The sequence below is a fragment of the Pseudorca crassidens genome, chromosome 1 (assembly GCF_039906515.1).
Source record: "Pseudorca crassidens isolate mPseCra1 chromosome 1, mPseCra1.hap1, whole genome shotgun sequence".
Taxonomy (NCBI): Eukaryota; Metazoa; Chordata; class Mammalia; order Artiodactyla; family Delphinidae; genus Pseudorca; species Pseudorca crassidens.
This window is the reverse complement of record NC_090296.1, coordinates 64,328,888-64,341,329: the sequence shown is the minus strand read 5'-3', so window position 1 is coordinate 64,341,329 and position 12,442 is coordinate 64,328,888. Positions and strand designations below refer to the sequence as shown.

Here is a 12,442-nt window from a genome sequence, read left to right as displayed (position 1 = left end):
ATGCTGCAACTAAAGATCCCACATGCCACAGTGAAGATCCTGTGTGCTGCAACTAAGACCCAGCACAGCCTAAATAAATAAATAAGAAAAAAAAAGATCAACATTAATTATAATATCAAATAATTTAATATCAAATGATCTGTCTCTGCAAAATTAAAGTATAAATCAAATAGTACTTTACACCCAAGTTTTACTATAGATGTATTTATAAAAACAGGCAATGATGACAAAGCATTATTTATCTCTTATTAGTATTTACTTAATAATGTAATATAAACATTTTTCTCTTATATTTTAATGGTTAGAGTTTTCAGAAAAATCCATTTTTGTACCATTTTCAGAAATCATTAAGAAAAATTTAGGTGTTACCTTGGTAAATAATTAACTTTGTAAGTATATTCACACATATCATCTCATTCAATCTTTCTAACAATCCTGTGAGCTAGGTGGCATTACTGACCAAATTTTGAAAATGGGAAAACTGAGGTTCAGAGAAAGAAAGTGACTTTTTCCAAGGTCCTGTAGCTACTATGAGACGAAACCAAAATCTCAACTGAGCTCTTCTAACTCCAAATCTGAACCCAGGTCTGCCCCTAACATTTGTAAGGCCAACTGGATAAGTGTACAAATGGAGGCAGACCCTCTGTGCCCCACCCTGTGACTCTGTAAGGCACCCAGAGGGACCTCACGTGCACGTGGCTGGACGTTCATTCCACCCTGCACACTGACCTTCTGCCCTGTGCCTTCCCTCTACTCCTTGACCACCTGTGGAGGACAGCCACCAGCAGCCCAGTCTACCCACTGGCAGATGAACTCAAGGAAAAAGCCCGTGCAGGACCTGAAAGAAGGCTTGGGATTTGGACAAGGAAATACGGGATTCTAGATACCTGGAGAATGGTCTGGTTTGGAGGAAAGGGGCATGGGCTCTGGGTGGGCAAATCCACTTGGACCTGCAGACCTACTACCCCTTAGAGAAGGGAGCTCTTGAGGAACCCAGGGCGAGGGGCCCAGTTTCCCAGGCCTAAGAAGTCTACTATCCAAACTTCTCTTTTACTCTAATATAATCGTCCGCACATCTGAAATCTCAATCTGTCTCCCTCTTAGAAGAAGTAAATTCTCAAACCAACACCTCTGTTAATTAAAGTCTTACCTTTACTCCAGAAACAATTACTCCATCTGCTGATTTAACCATGTTTTTAAAGAAATCTTCAAGTTTCTCTTTTTTATTTTTCCCTCGCACACTCAACTGAAAGAAAGGTTAATTTAAGTTAGCATTTCTTTTAAGATTACAAATGAGAAGTTAATGCCTCCTTTATTCTCTGATATCAAAATGGCAATCTCAAAAGGACCCCGTTTTTAAACTTAATAAAGTGGCAATTTCATCACGTATATCAGTGGTTTTCAAATTTGGGGACATTAAAGAGGAATCTGGCCTTACTCCCAAAGATTCAGGTTCAGCTGATCTACAATAAGGCCTAGCTTTCCCAAATTTTATAAGTATATTTGATAATTTTGTTGTAAGTAACCCTCTCATCATACTTCGTCAAACACTACTATATCATACAAAGTCAACTAAATATTAACTCAGGAAGGAGTTCCTTTGAACATGCACAATTTACTGGAGTACAATATACCATCATATGATTCTGTAAAAGCTCTGAAAATACATTTTGAAAATTCTTCACTCCAAATCCATCCAAATATCATCTCCTCACCTGTTTTGGGGTCAGCAACTCATGATACAAAGGACACAAAAGATGACTCTGCCTGGCATGAATGGTATATCTAAAGTCAAAGGTGAGAAGCAGCTAGCTCTTTGACTTTACTACTTGCTGCACCAGGGACCCCATGAAGGAACATCCCATCTAATTTCCTTATCTACTGCCATGGCTTCAATGCCCACCTTTACGTTAGTGACTCACAAATCTCTCTCACTACCCCTAAGCTCTTTCCTGAACCTTAGATCCTAATTCCAATTGCCTACATCATATCCTTACACAGAGATTCTGCTAACCCCACATTAGAAAAATCTTTTTTTTTTTTGCGGTACGCAGGCCTCTCACTGTTGCGGCCTCTCCCGTTGCGGAGCACAGGCTCCGGACACGCAGGTTCAGCGGCCATGGCTCACGGGCCTAGCCGCTCCGCGGCATGTGGGATCTTCCCAGACCGGGGCACGAACCCGTGTCTCCTGCACCGGCAGGTGGACTCTCAACCACTGCACCACCAGGGAAGCCCTAGAAAAATCTTAAAAGAGTACTCATTATAGTCTAATCTCCAAGTTTTCCCTCTTCCTGGTTCCCTATTCATGCACCGCCCCCCGCCCCATCCAACCAGTCTCTCAGATTCTCGTATGTTCCCTAAAGCCCTGTACCTTTCATTAAAAATCTTGAAGTAATCTACAATTTCTTTCTTTCTCTCACAGCTCAAATTCTACCAGCAAATTTCTGAAATGTGTCCCTTTCCACTCCCACTGTCCTGTAGAAGTCCTCATTACCTCTTGCCTAGACTACTACATTGGACTACTAGTTAACATCCCTCATCTCCTCCACCCAATCCATTCTGCTGCTTGTGATAACTTTCCAACATCACACTTTGTAAACTTAATAAGTTTACAAAGTTTCATAATGTTCAGAGAATGAAGGCCAATCTCCTTAGCACGGTACTCAATACTTTGAAAAATCGGGTTCAACTTACCTTTCCACCTACCACTCTACCCCTAGAGAGCCTTATGTTCCAAACTGTTCTCAAAAGAACCTCTGAGCTTTTAGGTTCCTCTGCATCTGAAATGATACCTCTTTCACCAAAAATTCTTTTTTCAAAAAAATTTTTGGCCATGCTGAACAGCTTGCGGGATCTTAGTTCCCTGACCAGGATCGAACCTGGGCCCCTGGCATTGGAAGCTCGGAGTCCTAATCACTGGACCACCAGGGAATTCCCCCACCAAAAATTCTATTCAGACTTTAACATTCAAATTAAAAGGCATCTCTTCATGTAACCCTTTCAAATTCCCAGTTAGAATTCACTGCTCTATCTTAGGCCTCCCAAAGCACTCTAGGTTTTTTTTCTTTTTTTTTTTTTTTTTTTACTGAATTTTTGATATTAATTATTTCACTAATTCACTCATTTAACAAACCATAATGCATGTATACTATAACCATGCACTGTTGCTGGGTGTTAGGAATATTAAGACGATTAAGAGGTGAGATGGTCCCTATTCTTAAAGTAACTTACGGTGCAGAGGAGGACAGAAGAGAAGTAAACATATAATTACATATAGTGTGAGGAGTATAGTGTTAAAGATATCCATGGGGCACTAGGGGAGCACCCAAGGAACTTAATACAGACTGAGGGGTTGAGAAAGATAAGACTGGAGGTTGAATGACCAGTCAGGGACTGCTTCGAAAACCCAGGCAAAGATTATGCAAGTCAGGACTAATCTTTAGGTCTAGTGATGGAAGGATGCAGACACATTCCTAATATAGTAAAATAAAACAGAGAGAACTTGGTGACTCCTGAATAGGCAGTAGGAATCCTGAGTAATTTTCACAGTGTAAGGGACTGGGAGGTAGTGACACCTTCTTCGAGATATATAGAGAATACAAAAGGAGGCATGAATGTAAAGAAGAGTGCAGCTGAGGGTAAAATGCCAAGGGGACTCAGGGGTGATACAGATTCCTTCCTCCCTCCCTCCCTCCCTCCCTTTCGCTGTGCCACACGGCTTGCGGGATCTTAGTTCCCCAACCAGGGATTGAACCCGTGCCCCCTGCAGTGGAAGCGTAGAGTCCTAACCACTGGACCTCCAGGGAGTTCCCATCGATTTCTAACTTAAGAGCATATTAGAGTAGATGGAGCCACAGGAGTAGATGATATGACTTAGAATTTACAGAATTAGAAGTCTAGAGGAACTTTTAGACTTCTAGAGAACTCAGTGAGGAACCGTGGAAGAATCAGATTTAAATGAATGGATATATGGAGGATAAAGCCCATGAAAGAGACTGGGAAGTAGCTTTAGAGTTAAGATGAAAACACATCAAGAGACATTCCCATAGATCCACAAGTACATGGGAGCCAGCACAGCTAGAAAGATATCTTAGTCAACATGGAAAAGCATGATGTATTTCACCACATTAATAGAATAAAGGACAAAAACTGCATGATCACCTCAACAGATGTACTTTTTCATTATAAAACCACTCAAAAAAGTAGGAATAGAAAAGAACTTCTTTAAGCTGACGAATGGCATCTATGAAAAAACCCACCGTTAACATCATACCTGACAGTGAAACAGTGAATGCCTTCTCCCTAAGATCAGGGACAAATCAAGGATGTCTGCTCTTGTCACTTCCATTTAATACTGTACTGGAGGTTCTAGTCAGGGCAGTTAGGCAAGCAAAGGAAAAAAAGGAATCGAGATTGGAAAGGAGAAAGTAAAAAAGAAAAGAAGCTATTCAATGAGTGTGGCCACCAAGGTGGTTGAAGGCTGCGGGGATGCAGGCGGCTCAGGGATTTGATTTCTGACTGGTGTCCCACACTCTGTGAACAAGGCCACTATCTGATCAAGAAGAATTACTGAAATCAGCTTTAATGGAAAATGGGAGAGACCTGTCTAAAGTCATAACCTTGTTATAAGGAACAGAGCAGGCACTCTAGGTGAGATGAGAAAGACAAAAGGGCTAATGACAGGATCAAAGTGCAGGAGAGGTCAAGGGTCTAGATGCAGCAGTGAGTCAAAGAACTACTATAAGGGGAACAGGGAAAAAGGGAGCTGTGAGGACAGAAGGCTATGTTTGAAGTCTATAATATTAGGGTTTAAGAACTCAGAGGTGGGGCTTCCCTGGTGGCGCAGTGGTTAAGAATCCACCTGCCAATGCAGGGGACATGGGTTCGAGCCCTGGTCCGGGAAGATCCCACATGCCGCGGAGCAAATAAGCCCGAGCGCCACAACTACTGAGCCTGTGCTCTAGAGGCTGCGAGCCACAACTGCTAAGCCCATGTGCCTAGAGCCCGTGCTCCACAACAAGAGAAGCCACCACAATGAGAAGCCCACGCACTGCAATGAAGAGTAGCCCCAGCTCGCCGCAACTAGAGAAAGCTTGCGTGCAGCAAGGAAGACCCAATTCAGCCCAAAATAAACAAATAAATTTATTTAAAAAAAAAAAAAGAAAAAAGAACTCAGAGGTGAGACAAGGTCCTGGGTGTGGTCACTGATGTGGCAGGAAGAAACGAATGAAGATTAGGATGTTGAATAGGTAAGATATTCAATCTACTGCTAAGCAGACTAAAGCTATAGGTACTGGAAACAGAAGGGGCAGAGCTACATAAGGAAAGCAATACTACAGGCAATCATTCCTTATAGCAGTGACCATTTCTCATAAGACTAAATGCTGGAACAAGATTTTCTAGGCCTTCCAAATGTCCCACAGCCTTTTCAGACTTCAAGACACTTTCACTCTATTTCAACAGCTCATCAGTCCCATGACCCTCTGAAGCTCAGATAGTAGAACAGCACAGACAGATTTCTTTTCCAGCACCACTGAACAGAGTAAAGATCTGAGAAACAGCATTAGAGACAAGGTTGAGAAAAACCTTTTAATTGTGGGCCTATGATCTTCTACAACCTGTTAACATACTTGTTATTAATTAATTAAAAAATATTTGCAAAACACTTTCCAGTCCATCTTTCTAGGCTTTCTCCAAAACAACCATCTGCTGATATTAAAAGGGTTACTAAAATGCATCATCATCATCATCTCTATTAAGCACATATTAATTTGTAAGGAAGAGGGACTTCCCTGGTGGTCTAGAGGTTAAGACTCCGTGCTCCCAATGCAGGGGGCCCGGGTTCGACCCCGGTCAGGGAACTAGATCCCGCATGCATGCCACAACTAGAGAGTTCGCATGCCACAACTAAGAGTCCACATGCCACAACTAAAAAGATCCCATGTGCCACAACTAAGACCTGGTGCAACCATAAACAAACAAACAAAAACAACAACAAATATATTAAAAAAAACTGTAAGGAAAAAAATAAATCTACCTTGGTGGGAAAAAAATTATGAAATCCTAGGATTTATGAAAGCTATTTATAAAGGTGAACTAAACACTTAATAATCTTTCACTTATTATTTTAACAAATATTAATTTTACATCTTAATGGTCAGGCACAATTCTAAAATAGTGAGGATACAATGGTGAAAAATTCAAGTCTTACTCCCAGAGAGCTTACTTTTTAGTAGGGGGAGATAGATAATGGATATATAAACAAATTTTTTAAATACAGATATAGGGACTTCCCTGGTGGTGCAGTGGTTAAGACTCGCCTGCCGATGCAGGTGACATGGGTTTGAGCCCTGGTCTAGGAAGATCCCACATGCCACGGAGCAACTAAGCCCGTGCACCTCAACTACTGAGTCTGTGCTCTAGAGCCTGCAAGCCACAACTACTGAGCCTGCGCTCTAGAGTCTGTGAGCCACAACTACTGAAGCCCACATGCCTAGAGCCCGTGCTCCGCAACAAGAGAAGCCACTGCAATGAGAGGCTGATGCGCCGCAATGAAGAGTAGCTCCTGCTCTCCACAACTAGAGAAAAGCATGCACACTGCAATGAAGACCCAACGCAGCCAAAAAAAAAAAATTAAATAAGTAAATAAATACAGATATATAATTTCAGATAGTACCAAGGGCTGTGGCAACAGGATAGAGTACTTGGAGCCTGAGTACTAAGGTGGCCTTGTGCTGGTACCACCATGCCTCACTTTACACCTATGTTGCTCTACCAAATTATTGTTAAGGTTTTAGCCCAGGCCATGATAAAGGCCAGCATAAACAAATTCATAAAGGTAAAAAAGTGATGACAGCATTCTATCATGTGTTTGTTAGCAACCCTATTCATGAATCATTTTTAGACTCTTATAATTCACAATATAGCCAGCATTCTTTACAATTCCTAGTTATTAAGTGACCACAGGCCAGTAGCACATACTACACTTATGCTTGTGAGAGTACCCATGCTAAAGTGCTACATTTCGAGTTACACTTCCATACCCTTTTAAAAGTTTTCTCTACTGCTAGACTTAGGACGTTTTATTGTCACAGATACTAAAACCAAACCAAGAGGGAAAATTTGTATACACAAAATTCTTTGATCTTGATGTTGACTTGTAAGCAAACAAACCACTATGTTTACATTTGTTTTCTACTAAAATTATGAGTTAATCTTGTCATCCAAATATAGATCCCAAGATCTATATCACCCGTCCACTGAAAAGTTTTTCCAGCACCACAAATGAAGAAACTTTCAAAGTTCAACCACCTCAAATCTCTTTTTGCATTATAACAGAGTTTTCAGGCCGGGAGGGAGGGAGGAAAAGTAGGAGCAATCAGCACTGAAGAAGGCAGGTTAAACAGATCAAGAATCCATGATTAACCCAAAAGTAGTATTGAATTCTTTACCTCAAGTACTTCTCTGGAATTCTCCATAAGGCTTCAGAAGCCTCCAAACTCAAATTTAAGAACATTAATAAATTTAGTAACCTCTGTTTCGTTTTTTAAAAATAATTTTTAAAAAATTTTCATTTATTTCTTTTTTTTTTCTTTTTTTCTTTTTTCTGTGGTACGCGGGCCTCTCACTGTTGTGGCCTCTCCCGTTGCGGAGCACAGGCTCCAGACGCGCAGGCTCAGCGGCCACAGCTCACGGGCCCAGCCACTCTGTGGCATATGGGATCTTCCTGGACCGGGGCACGAACCCATGTCCCCTGCATTGGCAGGTGGACTCTCAAACACTGCGCCACCAGGGAAGCCCCATTTATGTATTTTTGACTGCGTTGGGTCTTCATTGCTGTGCGCAGGCTTTCTCTAGTTGTAGCGAGTGGGGGCTACTCTTCGCTGTGGTGTGAGGGCTTCTCATGGTGGTGGCCTCTCTTGTGGAGCATGGGCTGTAGGTGCGCGGGCTTCAGTAGTTGTGGTGTGTGGGCTCAGTAGTTGTGGCTTGTGGGCTCTAGAGCGTGGGCTCTAGAGCACAGGCTCAGTAGTTGTGGCACATGGGCTTAGTTACTCCACAGCATGTGTGATCTTCCCGGACGAGGGCTCAAACCCGTGTCCCCTGCATTGGCAGGAGGATTCTCAACCACTGAGCCACCAGGGAAGCCCTATTTCTTTTCTTTTTCTTTTTTTTTTTTTTAATATTTATTTATTTATTTTTGGCTCCGTGTGGGCTTCCTCTAGTTGCAGTGAGCGGGGGCTACTCTTTGTTTCAGTGTGCGGGCTTCTCATTACGGTGGCTTGTCTTGTTGAGGAGCACGGGCTCTAGGCGCATGGGCTTCAGTCGTTGTGGCATGTGGGCTTCAGCAGTTGTGGCATGCAGGCTTCAGGAGTTGTGGCTTGTGGGCTTTGGAGCGCAGGCTCAGTAGTTGTGGCTCACGGGCTTAGTTGCTCCGCGGCATGTGGGATCTTCCCAGACCAGGGCTTGAACCCATGTCCCCTGCGTTGGCAGGCAGATTCTGAATCACTGTGCAACCAGGGTAGCCCAATAACCCTATTTCTTAAGAAGTTCACAATTCAGGATGAAAATCAATATTCCAGTAATAACATAATATACCATCATCTAAAAAATTAATCCACTCAAGTTCTACTGAAACAGTGCATTATCACTGAAAAAGAATCATTTTTTTTTGCATCAAGTAAGTTTTATGTATATATATATTTTTCTAGAGACTCAGGATTTACAGATGAGTAAAATCAGTAAACTGATATAACCAATTATTTATACCAACAAATAATATTTACACACCAGAATAAAGAAATCAGATTTATATAATGCAACAGCATAAAAACACTGTTCTACAACTAATAACTTAAGATGACTGATCAAGATCTAAGCCCTTAACACATCAGTGAGAGTCGTGAATTTGCCCAGCATCTCAGCTCCACCTAGAGATGTGAGGGACTTAGGGACGGCATTCTGCTCCAGACGATAATAGCATCACATTTTGTGTTGAATCTAAAAGACTCTTTTCTGAGGGCTTCCCTGGTGGCGCAGTGGTTGAGAGTCCGCCTGCCGATGCAGGGGACGCGGGTTCGTGCCCCGGTCCGGGAAGATCCCACATGCCGCTGAGCCTGCGCGTCCGGAGCCTGTGCTCCGCGACGGGAGAGGCCACAGCAGTGAGAGGCCCGCGTACCGCAAAAAAAAAAAAAAAAAAGACTCTTTTCTGAGATGAGGAACCCAGCAGGGATTTTTCTCACTTGACTGGGAGGCGAGGTGTCAAAGTCAAATGCTCTTAATTCCAGCCCCGCCCCGGGCTCTGCCATGTTGGGTCTTGTGGGTCGTGTGGCCGTTGCCCCGGCCTCTGGGGCCTTTCAGGGACTCAGCCCTTCAGCGCCGCTACCCCAAGCCTAGCTCATACTGGGAGCCGCTCCAGCCTGCCAGAGACAATGCTGCTTAAACATCTCCCTCGCCAAAGGCAGGCACCGCCACTGGGCACATTGGTCATTGGTCATTGGTGTAGTGGTGGATGTCCAATTTGATGAGGGACTGCCACCCATCCTAAACGCCCTGGAAGTGCAAGGCAGGGAGACCAGGCTGCTTTTGGAGGTGGCCCAGCATTTGGGTGAGAGCACAGCAAGGACCACTGCCATGGATGGTACAGAAGGCTTGGTTAGAGGCCAGAAGTCCTGGATTCTGGTGCACCAGTCAAAATTCCTGTTGGCCCTGAGACCTTGGGCAGAATCATGAATGTCATTGGAGAATATATTGATGAGGGAGGTCCCATGAAAAAGAGTCATTTTAAACTGCTTGAAAAATAAGAACATTTTATAAAATGTTTTTATAAGGCCTTAAGCCTTTTCTAACAACTCCCTACTCTTTCCAATGATGCTTTAAAAATAAACCTTGATCACTACTTTGATCAATACTCACATCTTGATTATATTCCAGGAAGACATGGAAATTTAAATCTTTCCTCAAAATAGGATGTGCTGCCACACGACACAGGAATACTTCATGCATTGCAACGGTCTTCTTGAATATTGCCAAATACTCACTAGAAACAATACACAAAATTAAAGGTAAAATACTGCAGAAAAACATCTGCAACAATTTTTTCAGCAAATACTCTTTGAATTATTCTAAATGCAAAATTAGAGATACAAAGATATAATCCATGTAAACAAAGCTTTTAGTTGAACTGTTAATGAAATATTCAATATATAAAACCCAGCTCTGAAAAGACTTCATGCTAGTTAATAGTATTTATTACATTTAAATGTTAATATTTTTAGGTTTTATGAACGTTTCTTCCTATGCAGGTTGATGTTAAAGGTAACTATAGGGGTTTTTGTTTTTAGCTTCAGAGAAAGTATACTACAAATTATACTGTACAACTTTAATAATTCAATTTCTAGATAATTACTGTTTTTGAACACCTTCATACAAAAAAAAGTCAGAAACCAAACCTCAGTATCAGTAATCATATTTTCAACATTAATAACTATTTTCATCTAATGACCCAAGCACACAAGAAAGAAACACACCATGGAGAGACTAATTTTTGCCATTACAATTGAAGAATTGTGTTTAAAATATTTTACTATCATCAGTGAATCACAGCGATCATATAGTAATACACGTCAGTTTCGAAAAAACACTCAAGGAAAAGGCCCAATATTCTTGCTTCAACTACGTGCAAGGAGGATAAGTTTTACATACCAGCAAACCAGCAGGACCAATGTTGGGAAGTTTGATCTCTGTGAGGGTAGTCATTCAGTGAAGACAAAAAAGAAGGATGCAGAGGATGGAGGTAGCAGGAGAATAAACCCAAGGTTCTCTGTTATCCAACCCCTAACCAGACCACAAAAGAATCATGATCAGGGCCACTGGAAAACCACTGATTCTTTCAATATTAATGTGCTCTGCTAATTTCCAGCTTTCAGCCTTATAAACTATAGAATTATATATCTGTCTGCTATCAGACTACTGCTTGCACTCAGTATGGACAGAATTCTTAAAATATCTGTCACTTACACTTTAACAAAGAAGACCTACTTTGTTAATTTATCTTGTCAAGAGTTTAGCATCTGAAGGAGTCTAGTAGCACTGTGAAAATATGCTTAAAAACTGAAATTCAGTGCAAGAAGAGAAAAGGAAATGCACAAAGGGGAGAAATGACCAGAAAAAGAGTGATGAACGTGATGATAATGCAAGGAAAGTTATTTCCTTGTATAACTCTCAAAATACAGAAAAACAATATATAGCAAATCCAAAATTATTTTGAATGTTTAATAAAAGAGGAAAAACTGTATTTTCAGCAAATATGCTAAAAATGAAATAGAAATTATCTCAATTTTTTTCAAGGATTTAATATGTCTAGTATATATGAAACTAGTAATCACTTAATAAAAAACATTAAAAAACTATTCTCTATTCTCTCTCTGCTCCTATTCTTTTCCCTTCAGCCAGAAGCCACAGGCAGAGAAAAGAGGAGGGGGAAAATTACGCGTGCGTGCACACACACACACACACACACACACACACACACTTTTTGAAAAAGAAAGCAGAATATATTCAGAGTTGCTCAGTGCACACTGCTATGAGAAACAGAAGTCTTGGTAGTATGCACTTGTCAAAAAAAGAGAACCAGGTGAGTAGTGACTAAGGCCTTGTAAATAACAAATGAAAAGATTTACACTGTGCTTTAAAAAAGTCATTATTTCCCTTTCTACTATTTTTTATAAACTTTTGGATCCCCTGTTTTCAATTTTCAGAGTTTATTTAAAAATGTAATTTAAAGAATTTTAAAGTGCAGACAATTATTCTATAATTTTCCTGTAGGCTCTGATCATGACCATTAACACTGGTTGTATGGCTTAAACCTGTATCTTCCAGAAAGGGTCAATGTGGTGAAATGATTGAAAGGATGGGATATCAGAAAGCAAAAAAACAAAAACAAAAACAAAACAAAAAAGGCACTAAAATAAGCACAATTAACAAGAAAAATCACATACGCTTCCAGCTCCTGTTTCATCTTTGTGAATTCTTCCTTTGTCATAGACCCTTCTCCTTCTCCAAGTTTCTGTAGTTTTTCCCTTGAGGCATCAAAATCAGGTCTTGGTGGTGCTGGAGGGATCTGTAATGGAACCAAATCACTAGTTTTTTGACCACACTGCACGGCATGCGGGATCTTAGATCCCTGACCAGGGATCAAACCCATGCCCCCTGCAATGGAAGCACGGAGTCTTAACCACTGGGCTGCCAGGGAAGTCCCCCAAATCACTAGTTTTAAAGACTTTAATTTCTTGCAGCAATTGTACTACTGCCACCATAAAAGACTATTGTCTGAGAGAGCTAAAGTCATCCTGAATGAACTGGATACCAGGAATATCCCAATTAAGGTTAGAGAATTTGATTAAGTCTAGAAATTAAGATCCTTGAGATCCTTTACACCAAGGAA

At 41.2% G+C, this 12,442-nt stretch overlaps 1 protein-coding gene across 2 annotated transcripts in view; it reads right to left on the bottom strand.

The window, feature by feature from the left end:
* The window catches only part of SNX6 (sorting nexin 6), a 55,016-nt gene that overhangs the window by 29,855 nt on the left and 12,719 nt on the right, over positions 1 to 12,442 (bottom strand). For both annotated transcript variants that reach the window (XM_067737734.1, XM_067737743.1), the window contains exons 5-7: positions 11,997 to 12,118; positions 9,913 to 10,036; positions 1,151 to 1,246 (exon numbers count right to left, since the gene is read on the bottom strand). In XM_067737734.1, the coding sequence (XP_067593835.1) occupies positions 1,151 to 1,246; positions 9,913 to 10,036; positions 11,997 to 12,118 (342 nt within the window). The remainder of the gene's footprint in view (positions 1 to 1,150; positions 1,247 to 9,912; positions 10,037 to 11,996; positions 12,119 to 12,442) is intronic.